This window comes from Cynocephalus volans, chromosome 6 (genome assembly GCF_027409185.1).
Source record: "Cynocephalus volans isolate mCynVol1 chromosome 6, mCynVol1.pri, whole genome shotgun sequence".
Lineage (NCBI taxonomy): Eukaryota > Metazoa > Chordata > Mammalia > Dermoptera > Cynocephalidae > Cynocephalus > Cynocephalus volans.
In genome coordinates this window covers 136,669,069-136,685,500 of record NC_084465.1, presented here as the reverse complement: position 1 = coordinate 136,685,500, position 16,432 = coordinate 136,669,069, and the positions used below count along the sequence as shown (strand labels likewise).

The following is a 16,432-nucleotide window of genomic DNA, read 5'->3' as shown; positions in this document are numbered from 1 at the left end:
TTGACCTTTGTGCCAGCAAGAGAAAAGAGGGTTGGTGAGCAAATAAAAATTTCAGTAGAGATTAACAAACTCCCACCAGGTGTGCCAGAATAATCACTTGCATATGGGCAAGGTAAAGAGAAACTACTCATCATCACTGTTCAAAAATGTCATTAAATCAGGCTCCTCTATCTGACAACCTGGTTATCCACAGAATTCTCCTGCAAACAAATTCCAAGTTGCATTAGAAATATGCAGTACAATTGTATTTCCCCTCTGGGAGTAGAGTGAGTAAGCAAGGAGCATTATCTCCATCAGAGCAAGTGACATGAACCAATAATTTGCTCTAAATAATTGATTTACTGGCTAAAGCTGTCTATGTGTGGGTCAATGAGTCTTTCAGTTCAATCAGTTCAAGGAGACTGGGTCATAGCTTTCATTTAATATCCGTTAGATCCATGAATTTTTACCTTAGTAATACTCAATACTGGGCCTGAAATATTTAATATACTAACTCTGCACCCCTCTCCCTGCTGTCTATCCGTCTCTCACCCTCCCTTCCTCCTTTATTCTCTCCCTCTCTCCCTTCCTTCCTTCCTTTCCTCTTGTGGAAATGTTTTGGCAAACTATAGAGAAGTATACTTTTCCATAATTTTGGAGTTAAATATCATCTTTGGTGTTAAATATCACTGTGTATTCCTTCAATGAAGTAAAACCTTTATTGCTTGCTGTTTAAAATAGAGTAAAAACCAAATATTTTGTGAATACCCATTACCCTGAGGGCTAAACACTTTCTGTGTGTCTCTGTGCTCTCAGTAGCAGTGATTCTTCTTTTCTTTTCTGAGTATGACTGTACAGCAGCAATTAGAGAAATAGCATACCTAAACATCCTCTTTTTTTTTTTTATTCATGATAAAGTACAATAGTTCATTATCCCCCAAAACCTTTCAGTCATAGAGCTCTGTCTACTCCTGGACCTAGATTTAGATTATTACTGGATACAGTTGAAGATACATTAAAAATGCATTCAAACCATATTTTCTTTGTAAAATATCTCAGATTTGGAAGACTTTGAGATTAAGTATGTTGGTTAGTAAATATAGCATCCGAAGGACTGAAGAGGTAAAATTAAAACTGTTAAAGTACAACAGTTGATATTTCTTTATGACATGAACTTGTCCGGGTTCTATGCTAAATGCTTTGTATGAATGATCTGCTTTATTCCTCATAATTTATGCCCTGCTTTTCTTACACTTGTCCATTTTGAAACCTAATGATGATTACTACCAATTATTGAGCATATATCATGAGCCAAGGCCTTTAATTACATTATCTCTAACTCTTACCCCTATACTCAAAAGTAGTAACCATCTCCATTTTAGACATGAGAGAGCTAAGGCTCAGAGAGGTACGATAACTTGCCCAGGGTTGCGTAGCTTCTCAATTTGAGAAAGGCTTTGATTCTCAGGATCACTCTGATCCCTGAGCCTGGTCTCCTATTCTTCACCCCATGGCTGAGGTCCCTGCTTTGTCATGTCTCACAAATACATGCTTTGGTAAAAAGCAAACAAGTGACGTGAAGAGATAACTTAAAAGAATCTTACGAAAAGTACAGAATCAGTTATTTCTAGGCCTCTTCTATCATTTCTGTAGTTGAGCCTACTTTTTAATGTTTATGGTAATTTGCACGGATTTGAAAAATTATAACACTTCCAAGATCTAAAAAGTTGTTCACTCAAGATATTTGTAACAATTTCCACTAAGTAGCTTAGTCTGACTGTTAATTGTTTTGCTTTTGAGATTTCAAAAACTTTGCTTCAAAGTGAAATCGTTCTTTGAACATTGTAGAATGGCCTATTGAAAATCAAGTACATTGGGCCGAGCCTGTGGCGCACTCGGGAGGGTGATGCGCTGGGAGCGTGGCGACGCTCCCAGCGGCCGCGGGTTCGGATCCTATATAGGAATGGCCGGTACACTCACTGGCTGAGTGCCAGTCACGAAAAAAAAAGAAAAAAAAAAAAAAAAAAGAAAATCAAGTACATTGGACAAATTTATGAAGTGTATGTATTATGCTCTAACATAATATTTTCTATTTTCTGTCTTTTGGTCTGTTTCCTTTCATAGCATGCTTCGAAGACTACACAGATGAATCTGGGACATTCACGTCTCCAAACTTTCCCAATAATTACCCCGACAACTATGAGTGCATTTATAGGATCACAGTGGAAACCACCCAGCAGATTGCACTGCATTTCACAAACTTCTCTTTGGAGGAAGCCATTAGTGGAAACTGTTTAGCAGATTTTGTGGAAATCAAGTAAGTACCTTTATTTATTTCCTTATAACCTTTTTCATTATTTACTTCCACTAATAAACTTTCCTGGAAAGATTAAGAAAAAAATATGAAAATTCTCTGCAGAACTCCCCAACATGCATTTTCTTGCAAGATAGTTTGCCATTTAAAGCCTGACTTAGAAGAAATACAGAAAATTGCATAAAATTCAGTGGTTACTTTGAAGTTATTCTTTCATTGGGAATATTTGAAAATGAACTCCACATTTCACTTGGGCAAAGAAACAGATGTACTACTACTATGAAATGAGATACTTGCTATTGCTGAATACCGACTTTCTTTATGCAAAATTATTTCAAATTTTAGGCTGTCTGCTGCCCATTTAATCTAATTATGTCACAAAAAATGATGACAGGATATCAATCTTATCCTAAAATTTGCACAAAGTTTTTTGTATTCAAATAATAAAAGTCAAGCCTTGTGAATTTCTGTGTAATCCATTTTTCTTTCATTACTTGGCACTTTGAAAGTTTAAAAAGTTGTATTTCCAGTAAAGGTAAGTTAACTTATATGTTGATATCTCCCTATAGCATTACATTGAGTTAAATTAGGTTAATCATGTTGGTGCACATCTGTTTCAAATAATATATTCGACATTTAAAATCTGGAATCATAATATTTTATTAAAAATTTTATTACGTGATGTAAGGTAAGGTACCAAAATAATAAATCGCAATTGACATAAATGACATAATTTTCATAATTTACAGCAATTAATCACCGGACTTTAATGTTGAATGAATCCTTTTTTTTTTTTTTTTGGATTGAAAAAGCTACATATTATAAAGTAGATTTAAGATCTCACAAAAGTTCTTAGGGAAAGAGTTATTTCCAGAATTTTGCTAAATATATCAAATACGTGTTTTAAAATTTCCAAATTAAAAGGAGAACATTTAAGTTTTCTCTGTACAATTAAGCATCATTTGTTTATATTGCTAATAGTTATGGTTTCTTTGTCCTGTGTTCTATTTGAGAGGGTTACATTCTCTCACTCTACTGTTGGTTTTATAAAATGCCATGCCAGCCCTAAATGATATTTTTTATTAATTAATTCAAATGCTATTTAATAAAGCATAAAACTTGAAACCTTGAAATTGTGTTTTTCAGAGTATTTTTGAGACACATTGACTGATTTGGTAAAATGCTATGTTTGAAATCCCTAAAACCAGGTTATTTTTCTATTATCAATAGCCCAATATATTTTCACTTCTGTATTCTGTCACAGAGATGGAGGCTATGAAAAATCACCAACTCTGGGGATATACTGTGGCTCAAATCTACCTCCAAGAATCATCTCTCACAGTAACAAACTATGGTTAAGATTTAAGAGTGACATAATTGACTCAAGTTCTGGATTCTCAGCTTACTGGGATGGGTCATCTACAGGTAAATAGCAAAGAGCTGTCTTATTGGAGAATCCAATCTGACTGATTTCTCAGTGCTTTGGATGGTAGTGCTCTGTCCAGCATCAATTGTCCGTTTTTTTGTTTTGTTTTGTTTTCTTTTGTTGTTTTTTCCCAGATGAGCTTTATCATCTCTCTTTGAAATAATCTCTAACATTGCAAATATTTTTGAATTAATAGCAGCCACTTTTTTTGAAGGACAAAGGGAAAAGTTCTAGTTCTCTGGTATATTTCATTAAGCTGGCCATCTGGTTAGAAAAAGGAAAGTACATTATGTGAAATGGAATTATAGGCTGGCTGCTCTTTTGTGATGCAGTTTTGCTTTGCAACTTGATTTAAAGGTGAGCACAGTAACACCAGTTTGATATAGACAAGGAGATGGGAAAGGGGCGTTTGTCATTCCATTTTTTTCTCTCATAGGTTGCGGGGGCAATCTCACCACTTCCAGAGGTGTATTCATATCTCCCAACTACCCGATGCCTTACTACCACAGCTCCGAGTGTTACTGGTGGTTGAAGTCCAGCCATGGCAGCGTGTTTGAGCTGCAGTTCCATGACTTCCACTTGGAGTATCATCCAAACTGCACTTTAGATTATCTGGCTGTACGTGCAATGTTTCAGTTGTTCATTTACTGCTCCCATCTCACCCAACACACATAATGAATTTGCTTTTATTTTGAAGATTCAGGAAAGGGGAGCATTTAAACAGAACATGCACATAAAAGCATTTAAGCAAGATAAAAACGTAAAAGAAATTTGGTGGAAATGACAATCTTCTAAGTACAGTGTGTATTATTGAATGGCTTGATATACTAAGTATTTAAAATATATTGAATATGGACTTTTAAGATGGCTAAAATCTCCTGAAAGGGGTAATGGGACTTATTGTAATCTTTGTTTATGTAATTTCTACATATGCACTGAAAAATAACAATATAGTGGATTATTTTGGTGATTTAGAGAAGATAATTTGAATTATCCAACTAAGGCTTTTTATAGTACCAGCAATTTCACCATTGCTCATTTAAAAAATCTAAATAGAAATGTATTAAAGTATCATAAATTTTAAGCCATGGAATCAAAAAGCAAGGAGGACAATTGATATCAGTATGGTCTCGAAAATACATATTAGATTTTCATTTTCAATCTTCAGATTCAATCTAGATTTACACACTTACTGCTGTACAATAACATATCAATGGCTAAATGGCCCAAGTCTATAGACACTTAAATAAAATTTTTAAAGGTATTTTATTTCAGGGCTACTCTTCTGTTATATCACATATGCATTTCTTCCCCACTTCTTCTTGATTACAGAGTCTTTTAGATAATGTTTATAGCTACAACCATCTGATATTTGCAATGTTTTGTTAAAGGTATATGATGGCCCAAGTACCCACTCTCATCTGCTAACTCAGCTGTGTGGAGATGAGACCCCACCTCTTATCCGTTCTAGTGGAGACAGCATGTATTTAAAACTAAGGACAGATGAAGGTCAGCAAGGACGTGGCTTCGAGGCAGAATACTGGCAGAGTAAGTGTGTACACCAGCTGTTCAGTGCCTACAGTGAGCCTTCAGACTCTAGAGGAAACAACAACCTGAAATGATTATAACCTGTTGGTGTGATCAATTGAAATCAATCTTAGTTTCTTATGTGAAAAGTTTAACTCCATTTGAGGTAAAAATGCTTATGTATTAAACTTAATCTTATGTAACTAAAGCATCTGGCAAACTATAGAAACTTAGAAAAGTATTTAATCTGCCCAGAGAGTTGAAATTCAGCTAAAGATCAGTGAAACAGCTTAATGGCTAATAGTTTTTTATTTGTATTAAGCACTACAGTTTCCTAATTAGACATTATGCCATGGTACACAGTATTCTCTCACACTCGTTTTTGTTCTCTACCGTAAAAGTTACCTTTATTTTGTTACAGGAAAGTGTGGTCCCTGTGAATCATACATGGAGTAAGCATGTTTTTTATTGTGGGAAAATCTGGTCATTGTAGAGAAGCCATTTTTAAATTTGCTTTTCCCTTAGACAACATATTGGAATTAAAGGAGCACTGAATAAAATGTCAAGGGGCCTGGAGTTTGTCAGGAGTCATAGCCCTTGAGAAAGTCACTTTTCTTCTCTGGACTTACACGGTTTCTTCTCTAAAAAGAAAAGATTAAATTAGATGATCTCTAAAGCTTCATTCTAGCTCTAGAATTAAATGCTTTTCAAACTTAGCTTCAAAATGGACATTCAAAAAAAAATTTTTTCCTTGAATTTATGTTATTTAATAAGTACCTGTGTTTTTGGAAGTATAATTTCTTGCTTCACTAAATCCTAATCTACCCTTAATTTTACATAATTATCTAAAAATGCAATTGAAAGTCACAAAACATAATCTAAATATACAATAACCTTTGGATTGATTGAAATAGTGCTAATGTTTAAACTCGCTTATGTGTGAATCTGAAGATTCATATTCAACTACAGCTGGGAATTAGACTGAATTTTAGATAGTTTTGAATGCTGAGTTTTAATGTGTAGCTTTGGTTCTTCAGAAATTCATCACTAGTACATGAAAAGCTTTCCCAGTTTCTATCAGGGATATATATGTTTGAGCATATGATCATTTCTCTAATTTTATTATTTTTGTGCTAATTTGTTTCTTGGTTACAATCAGATTACTTATTAAGGGTCAGCCTCTTTTTCTTTTTATTCCTGTGATACATTATTTTTCTCTCATAATTTTGGAACACTGAGGGAGTAAATTAATGTACATGGGATACTTACTGATCCTTAAAGTAAAATCAGAGCAAACCAGTGAGATTTTCTGTAAAATTTGCCATTTGAAATTGGAGGTTTGCAGATAGCGTAATTTTTGAGCATATGTTTTACTGGAATATATTTTCCTCTGCCCTGTCTTGCCACTAGTCTTTGAGGCCCATGATCCCTGTCTGCCTAGCAGGTGTAACTTCTCACAAAGCATCTAAAACAACAAAATTGTTCTTTAGAAATCCATTGTGGACAAAACTATGATCTAAAAATTTTCAAAGAGAAATGGTTTGAGTATTCCCCTTGCTTCAGCAAAGGAAGATTTTGAAGAGCCATAAACACATCCTTTTCAAAACCAAAGTTTATAAGTGGTGTTCCAGCCATCTCCCAGAAAGCAGTCATTGTAATAGAAATGCATCGATGAACCACATTTTTCAGAGACAATTCTTTCAATAGAAAGTTTATTTCTTCATCTGCAGTAGTCTGTTTGTGTTGCTTATAACAAAATACATGGAACTGGGAAATTTATAAAGAAAAAGAAATTTATTGCTTACAGTTGGGAAGTCCAAAGCCCATCTGGTGGTGGTGACAGTGATCCAGGGGTCTCACATTGCAAGATGGTGGAAGCAGAGAGAGACATACAGCCTCTCTTCTTCTTTTAAAGCCCTCAGAACCACGCCCCTGACCACCATTTTTAATCCATTCACTACTTCACGGTCCTACAATCCAATCACCTCTTCAAGTCTCCACCTTTCAGTTATCATAATAGGATTTCCCACCCCCTTAACAGTCACAGTGGGGGGCCAAGTTTCTAATACATAAAACTTGGGGGACAAATTCAAGCTTCAGTGAATTTTGGGGGACAATTCAATCTACCACCCCATCCTCTTTTATTGCATATCATAATGACAATATGAAAACGACTTGAGAAAAGGCATGCATATGCCTTTTTCAGGTCATTAGGATTGGCTGAATTTGGCATTTACTCTCATTAGACATACTTAGAGGGGTCCAGTGTAGTTTTGTTGAAAACTCAGCTCAAGAAAATGCTACCATTGGATTGAAGATTTAAAAAATTTTTTAAGGTTTTCATTTCTTTCATTTCATGTAAATCCTTTAAGCCCCTTCTATTCTCTATTCATTTGGTACTTCCTGATGACTAATTAGAGGAATAGGGGAACTCATTGTGAATTTCACGCAGACTTTTGAACGTTCAACAAAGCCATGTTATTCCTTTTCGCATTCACATAGAACTTTATGTTTTTAAACTGTTGAATTTAAAGGTCAGAATTTCTGTCTCTTTCAAATGTTAATGTTAGAAAAACAGAAGCACAGAATGTTTAATACACTTCTCTAAACAAACACGCCAGACTGATCTCTGTTAAGCCAAGTTATTCTGCTCTCCACCACTTCACAGGAATTTGAGGCATATTTTAACATGGCTATTCCATTTTCATGACACTGTAAGGTTTGAATACACTTAAGTATTATTTCACATTTGTTCTAAGTGGAAACCCTTCACCTTTAAAAATGCTGCACCAAATATAAAAGGGATCTTCAAAATGTTCATGGGAAGATTTGTATTATCTTTTAAATCTATTTTCCATGAATTTTTTTTTATTGTATATTAATAAATATAAGCTTATTATGAGTTATACTTTTTTTTAAAATTTATTTTTTATTTTTTATTTTTTATTTTTTTTTAAATTTTATTTTGTCGATATACATTGTAGCTGATTAATGCTCCCCGTCACCAAAACCTCCCTCCCTTCTCCCTCCCCCCCTCCCCCCCAACAATGTCCTTTCTGTTTGTTTGTTGTATCAACTTCAAATAATTGTGGTTGTTATATCTTCTTCCCCCCCCCCTTTTTTTAAAGAACTTGTGAGTGTGCGTGTGTGTGCGCATATGTATATATCATATATATAAATGATTTTTAATGTAGATGTTTTCTTAAAGGAAAATCTCACACAAATCTTGGAACAATTATGATACATATGATAGTGGTTCTTGACAATCATGGTTATTTTTTTTCCAGCATGTGAGAACGTGGTAATAGTCAATCAAACGTATGGCATTTTGGAGAGTATAAATTTTCCAAATCCTTATTCTGACAATCAGCGTTGCAACTGGACAATCCAAGCAACAACTGGCAACACTGTGAACTACACATTTGTAGAATTCGAATTGGAATATTACACAAACTGCTCCACGGATTATTTAGAGGTATGTATTCTGAAGTTCTATAAATCACTGCATTTTCAGATTAAGGTAGACAAGCCAAGCTAGAAGTCATCATGATTTTTAGATTCAAATCCCTAACCTTGACCCACACATCTATAATACGACAACAATCCGTAGTATTTGAATATTTAATCTACTAAATTATACATACAAACAACCCTCTATGTTTTTAGGTTTTAGTGTAATTTCTGATTGACTGATTGACCTCATATCATTTAAATTACTCAGAAGTAGAGAAATAACCTCTATTTTTTGTTGGTTTGTTCTCTATAAATAAGAGATTGGAAAATGTTTGGGTATCTTGGATTTATTTAATACATAATTTGCCTGGTACTTGGTATCATGATTTTGATTTTTGTTTTTATTTTTACAAATTTAATTTATTTCAGTTCTTTTTTTTTTGTAAAATTGTAGTTTTAATTGTGGTAATAATGACCAACAGTAACATTTATTCAACTCTCTGTATGCAATGCTATGCAATAAAAGTTGCTTGAATATTAGGCAACCTAGAATATGAGGTAATCTGCTATTTTTACAATAAGAAAGAAATTTCATTTAAAAGAACGTTTTTGGTAACTTGCATATGCATATGTGTTTTAGGGCTATCGATTGAAAAGTTAGGTAGCTATTTATTTACTTTATTAATGTAATTATGCATTCATTCATAAAATTATATATACACACTAATTTAGATATATAGATTTCCACTTTCACATTCATAAAAAATTTTTGTTCAAACTATTTACATCATTTTGACATCGATTTTTCGTCTAATGAAATCACTTTTTGAGTCACCTAACACACCATCTCTATTTTTGTCTCTATTGTTAATAAGTAATAGTATTTGTGGATTCAACCTGATAACCTTAGGACATTTTTTCCACCTTTCCCACCTATCCACACACAATGACTTAATGTAGTTCTTTTTAGAAGACTTGTTTGCAAGACTTCCAACATCCAATACTTGCTTGTCTGAGGTCATATTCTCAGGAAAAGAAATACTTCATCACTGTAAAATTTTCTTAACTCTCTTTTTACCAATTCTATAAAAAAAAAACTAGCATTGATTGAGGTTTGAGGTTAGCATATCTTTTCCAAATAGCACTTTTGTTTATAAGAATAAAGAAGAGAGGCATCTCACACTTTGAGAGACTCTGTGAGGTCCCGAATATAAGGAGATTCCCTTGTGTTCCAGGGATAATTTTTTGAGTAAAAAGAAATCTTGCTTTATATTTAGAAAAGTACAACATTATGGAAATAGTAGCCATAGTGTTTACCCATTAGAAAGTTATATTTATTAGTATTCTAACAAAGTATGACACAACACAAAACAAACTTTCAAATATGAGCTTGGCAGTGGTTTAAAGTCCACCTTTCTTGATCTAGAGTTCAAATGGTCTTCACGAGCTTAATAATGGTGTGCTCTTCTTGTTCCATTTGCCTAGGGTAGCCATCCTTTTCTTCGTATGGAGTGATCTTGTTCATGTTTTAGAAAAAAACAGAGAAGTTGCTTTTGAAGTCCTTTATTCATAACATGAACACAGCAGTTGATCATATCTGTTTTTAGCAGTTGTGATTGTCCTACTGGACTGTGGGCTTCTTGAAGGTGTGAACTGTCTCCTACTAACTTGGTAATTTAGGCGCATATACAGTTGGGACGTTACAGGAGTCCAATAAGTTCAGGTTAAATTGAATATCACAGCCATATTTTAGCATCAGCTTAATAATAGCTATTAATTAGTGAGAAAGAATTGAAATTTGAAACTGGCCTTTTTGTATAATCCCTACACATTCTGTGCAATACTACAACTTTGAGCACAAACCAAAACAGAATTTATGACCTTGAAGAGCATTGTATATAAAATAATAGGCAAGGCACCAGAATCATGATTTGATAAAGTACATGGAAAAAACTACAGAGAGGAGGAAGCTTTTGAACTGGACTTTAGTGGAGGCCTTGGCAGAAAGAGTGGGGAGGAAAGGAGAGGAAATATTTCCAGGAACTGGGCTCCACTTCTTGGACTCACTTGAGGATGGATTGGTAACAAAAGAGCCCATCAGATAATTTTTTGAAGTGTTTAAAAATGCAGATAAAAAAAATACTTGTTCCAACAACTGAGAGCAGCTAATTAAAGGCCCCTGGTAGATGATGTGTCTGTCATGTTATGGGCATGCCATTTATCTTGTGCAACATTGATGGTGAAAACAGCAAAAATACAGAATGAGAACCAGAAGTTCAGAAAAGCCTTCCAAAGAACAACACTGTTGCCAGAGGGAGGACGTTTTTTCCATCTTTGTAAGCCAAGGGGCAAGACCAGAGCAATAGCTACAAGGGCTGATCTGTGATGGAAATTTTAAAAGCACAAATAATTACTTAGGCAGAGAAAAGTCACAAACATAAAAACCTAGCTTCCATTGTAACTTCTAGTTAAAGGGTTTTTTCAAGTAACTTAGCCAGATTCCAACTGAGTGACTAGTACAAGAGCCAGAATTTAGTTATTTTAAATTAATAAAACTGAAAGTATAAAAGGACTTGATTAAGTGACGGTCAGACACTGTGCCCAGCCTTGTTGAGAGGTATGGGTTGGTCATGATCCCGCTGGGAAGCAAATCCATCCTTTATTGTTTTGTCCTGTGGGCAAAACAAAATGTATCAGATTTGGAAATAAAGTATTTAGTGGGAGGAACGGTCATTTGCTTAAAGGAATAAGACCATATTGTCCACGCAAATGTGGGAAATCAGTCTGTATTTTACAATGTCATTTTACTTTTTCACTTTTATTTTGAATCTGAGGAGATTTTTAATATGTGATTGAGTATACAAATGGAAGTGATGGATTTGGGGGAATGAGCACAGAGATGTATAGGAAGCCCAGGGCTTGTATTAAGTCAATTTCCTCTTTTTTATTTATTTTTTATATTTTTGGCAGCTGGCCGGTACAGGCACAGGCACAGGCATCTGACCCCATGACCTTGGTGCTACAAAGCAACCGCTCTCTAACCAGCCAGCCCCAGTGTTAAATCAACAGGGAGTATGTGTGTAGTGAGGACCACCAAGAGATATTTTGTCATAGAAGCTAAGAAAAGGGACTATAATAGAAGAAGATGGTATTCAATATGGTGAAATACTCACAGGAGGTCAAGAGAGGTCAGGACTAAGAAGTGTCCCTTGGAGATCAGTGTGACTCTGGGCAGAGCAGTGTTTGTGAGGTGATGGGAGTAAGAGGCAGATCTTGTATGTCAGAGTCTCCTAAAATGTGGCCCCTAGAATTGAATGCAACACTGACTAACCTGGCCAGACCCAAGTAGGTTGGGACTATATTATCTGGTTCATATACTTCTTGGTATTGTAGACTGCAGTTAAATAGGGTTTATTGTTGGCCAAATCATGAAAAAAAGCTTCCTCTGAGTTTCTGCAGTCTCATCATTTCAGCTTCATTCAGCATGAACACCCAGCCATGACTCTATGACTCTACGTGACCCTCTACCTCAAGTACTTGCAATCAACTGGACTTTCCCTTGGTGGCACGTTCCCAGCATAGGCAGCTCATCTTTTTGATCTGCACAGCAAATTCATGGATCTAGCACGCCCTCCAGCCAGCCTGACTCACAGACTATGTCCATGAGCAGAGGCAGAACCTCTGAGCAGGGACACGAGTTCTGCTAGCTTGCCAAAACCTTTCTTAAACACCAGTGAATTCACCAACACCACAAAATTAGTTCTGTAATGACAGTGCCTTTCAGTACTGCAGATGTAATTCACTTAAGCCTGGAAAAATTCATTTAAAGAGTTGACTTTTATCTTCTAATCTGGAATTCATTATCTCTTCTTCCAGTTTCAAAATCAAACTAGGCAAGTTTCTACTTCCTTCTCATTGTGTTACATTGTCTTCTGAAAGCGTCCGTCCAATCTACATTTTCATTTTTCTTTTGCCCTAATCAGCGCTTTAGAAACGGACATTTTTCCTAATGTTTAATAGACGTTTTGTCTGTGTTGTTTCCCAAGCTTTAGCTAATTTGTACGTGTGCTCATAAGATGGTCAGAAAGCTCCGATGTAGCCCCAGGGGTTTCTTCTTGGATTGATTTCTTCAGAGCTCCCCTCTTTCTATTGTTCCCTCCCCCCAACCAAAGTTATTCCTGACTTTGTGGTCAGAATTTAATTTTTCAGCATTTGTCATTTTTCTTGATATTTTTTCCTTTTTTTTTTTTTTACTGTTTTCTTTTTGCTTACCTTCTTTCGTTTATCTGTCTGTGTATCTACTCATCCATCCACCCATGGGCTGACATCTTGTTTTGAAGTCTGAATTCTCAAAACCTTAGTCACATTAAATGTTCAGACATTACAGGCTCTAAGGCAAGTTGATCTCTCTCTCTTAATGATGTGGTCATGTCCACATTAACATCCTTTCTTCACGGGCCAGGATTAGTCCAGACTAGCACTTCTCTCCACTAGTTTCTCTCCTTTCTGCAAGAGGAGAACATGGAAAGAACTCAACTAATGCTACACTTTTTTTTAGAACATGACATCTCATGGGTGTCCAGATGGTTGAAATGGCCTCTCTCTTGCCACCCCCGGATCCCTCTTTTGCTCACTAGTGTTCATACAGTCCCTTTGTGAAAGTTGCAGTCTCTACTGAGGAAGAAGCTGAAGATGAGGGTAAAGTCCCTGTAACTAGCTGCTAAATCTGGCTATGTTCCAGAACCACATGGGCATCTTGTTATAAAACAAATTCCTAGACCCCATCCCAGACTTACTCAAAATCCCTGGGGATTTGGGTGGCACAAGCCATGCACAAGCACTTGAGACTGCTGTCTCTACCCACTTTCCACCATGTGGAAAAAAGTCTGGCACTTGAGACCACTGTCTATATCCTCTTTTCACTATGATGGCCTGTTTTATCCTCACTTCAAAGCTCTCTCTGGGAGGTTAGAAGTATTTTAATAGGTATCTCCTTAACATCTACCTCTGTGTGCTGTTACATGTTTCTTTTGAACCAGGTCTGTCTTTTCCATGGCTGGAGCTCACTTATATGCTCTGTCTCACCAAGGCCTGGTGATGCTGTTGACATTACATTTACCTCATTATGTAAAAAAGTATCACATATACTTTACAGTTTTTGTATTCTGACTCTGAGCTTTCTCCCCGCTTTCTTCATTTGGCACCATCGCAACTGTTATCTTTCACTGCATCCTTTTGTACCTTTCTGTCCCTTCCCCTTTGCCACTTACGTCAGTTTCAAGTCCTCTGGATTATGTCAGTGACTTCTGTCAAGTGTATTTCCCTCCAGCCTTCAAAAGATGTGTTTCATCTCTTGCCAATCCTTGCTGATATCATCCCATTCGCCAGATGTTTATGTCATTGTTTATTACACTCCAGTGTCCTCCTTTCAGTTGCAAAATAATGCATTTTTAATGGAAGAATGGACCAAAAAACATCCCCAATGTCCCTGAATCTTTCAGTTCCACATCCATGTATTCTTAATCTGTGGCCTGAGCAACATTTTCCATAACATGACCGTGAACCATCAGGCCCATGTGGTATTGTAATTAGTCAAGATAGTACTAGCTGTTGTTATAGGGAACTCATAAATTTTCAGGTGCTGAATAAAACACAGGTTCATTTCTCAGTCACATCAGCGTTGAATGCAGGTATTCCTGGCCTTCAGCATAGTGATTCATGAAGCCAGATGAAGGGGAAGTCGATTTAGCCATCTCTGCCACAAATGTTGATTGATGTCAACAAACGGGGACCTGTGTTCTGATAAATTTGGGAAATGCCCAATTAACCACAATTAAACTGGGTTTGTTCTTTTGTGTTTGCTGTGACACTTCCTCAATCTGTCAGTATCCTAAATATGCATTGTTCATTCATCGATCCATTCATTCATTCAGAATATATTATAGACAGGCTGTGGAAATACACCTGCTTCATCATCAGTTTGGAGGAAACAGATGTTCATCAGTTTATCACACAAGGAAAATGTAACCACAGGCTGCGTTAAGTGCTGGGAGGGAAAGCTAAAGGGTGCTCTGAAGGCAGGAGACAGGAGGACCGAGCTCATCTGTGGACTAGGGAGGACATCCCTTAGGAAGAATCATGTGCCAAGGTGTCAGGAAGCTTGAGGTTTGACTGTGGGAAGCTGTGTTTGAGGGACTAAAAGAAGATAAGAGTGAGGCTTCCAGGTAGGCAGGGCCTGGACCTGCTGAGCGCTATGGCAGGATAAGGGTTTCAGTGACCTCCTTAAGAGCAGCAGGAGGTCTTTCAAGGGTGGGGAAAGAGTATGGTCAGATTGGCACTTTTCAAAACAGTCTCTCTGGCTACCAGAATCAATTGGAGGGAGGTAAGAGTAATTGTGGAGATCCAGTAAGGGGGTGGCTATAGTACAGATGAGAAGCCGGTGCCAGGTCTTCACCATTGCCATGGAGGAGGAATGTACTGGAAGGATTTGCAAGCACTTAGGAGGTAAAGTTGACAGAGATGGAGGAACAGTTGTGTGATTGAGGTAGGGTGTACAGTGAAGGAAAGGAAGACATCAGGATACAACCAAATAGAACTGTATGCAGGGATGACAACCAAGAGAGAGAGCAGGGCCACCCTCAGGAAAGACACACTGAGGGGGCCACCAGGGCAACACCCAAATAGATTGGTCTTTTCACAGTGTAGTGGATTGAATTATGTCCCCCACAAACTCACTGAGGCTTGAATTGTGTCCCTCAAGTATAATGTGTTAGAAACTTAGCCCCCTGTGACTGTTAAGAGGGTGGGAAATCCTAGTACGGTAATTGAAAGGTGGAGCCTTGAAGAGGTGATTGGATTGCAGGACCATGCAGTAGTGAATGGATTAAAAATGGTGGTCAGGGGTGTGGTTCTGAGGGCTTGAAAAAAAGAGTCTGTCTGTCTCTCTCTCTGCTCTCTCTGCTTCCACCATCTTACAATGTGAGACCCCTGAGTCACTGTCGCCATCACAAGATGGACTTTGGACTTAGCCTCAGAAACTGTAAGCAATAAATTTCATTTTCTTTGTAAGTCACTCAGTTGCAGGTGACTCTGTTATAAGCAACAAAAATGGACTATTACACGCAGAATCCTAATTAATTAACATCTATTGGACATTTGTATTCTGCAGAACATTCTCTGGGAAACATTGTTCTGGAGATGCTTTCCAAGTTTGTTCCATTTTTATTCTCATACACATAAGCAAAACTTTTAAATTCATGAGATCTGAGAGAGTTCTCCTTCACACCTCAGAAGTTTATTCTGAGAATTATAATATTTGTCATTAATTCAATGCCTACTATGTGCTAGCCACTATTGTAGACACGTGGACAGATATAACTTTCTGTCCTCATGATAGTCTTGTCATTGAGTATTTTTATGCTCCTTTAATACCCAGGAGGATGGGGGCCAAGGTGAGAAAGAGTACTCACTCCAGGATCACACTGCCAGGAAGCGACGGAGCCTCTGTTCATGCTCATGTCTGCATGACTGGAGTGTGGGCTCTGGAGTCTGCCTGGGTTCAAAGAGTGGCTCCTCTTCACTAGCTGTGATCTTGGGCAAGGAATTTAACTTCTTGCTGCCTCAGTTTCCTGAGATGTAAAATGGGGGTAATAATAACACCTCCTCATAAAATTGTTCTAAGATTAAATAAAACAATCCACACACCTGGCAAATACTGAGCACTCAGGAAATGC

The 16,432-nt window shown here is 36.8% G+C and overlaps 1 protein-coding gene across 1 annotated transcript in view; it reads left to right on the top strand.

The window, feature by feature from the left end:
* CUBN (cubilin) overlaps window positions 1–16,432 on the top strand; it is a 253,314-nt gene that overhangs the window by 67,760 nt on the left and 169,122 nt on the right. The window contains exons 23-27 of the mRNA XM_063099467.1: window positions 2,104–2,296; window positions 3,558–3,718; window positions 4,156–4,337; window positions 5,111–5,267; window positions 8,534–8,721. Coding sequence (XP_062955537.1) covers window positions 2,104–2,296; window positions 3,558–3,718; window positions 4,156–4,337; window positions 5,111–5,267; window positions 8,534–8,721 — 881 coding nt within the window. The remainder of the gene's footprint in view (window positions 1–2,103; window positions 2,297–3,557; window positions 3,719–4,155; window positions 4,338–5,110; window positions 5,268–8,533; window positions 8,722–16,432) is intronic.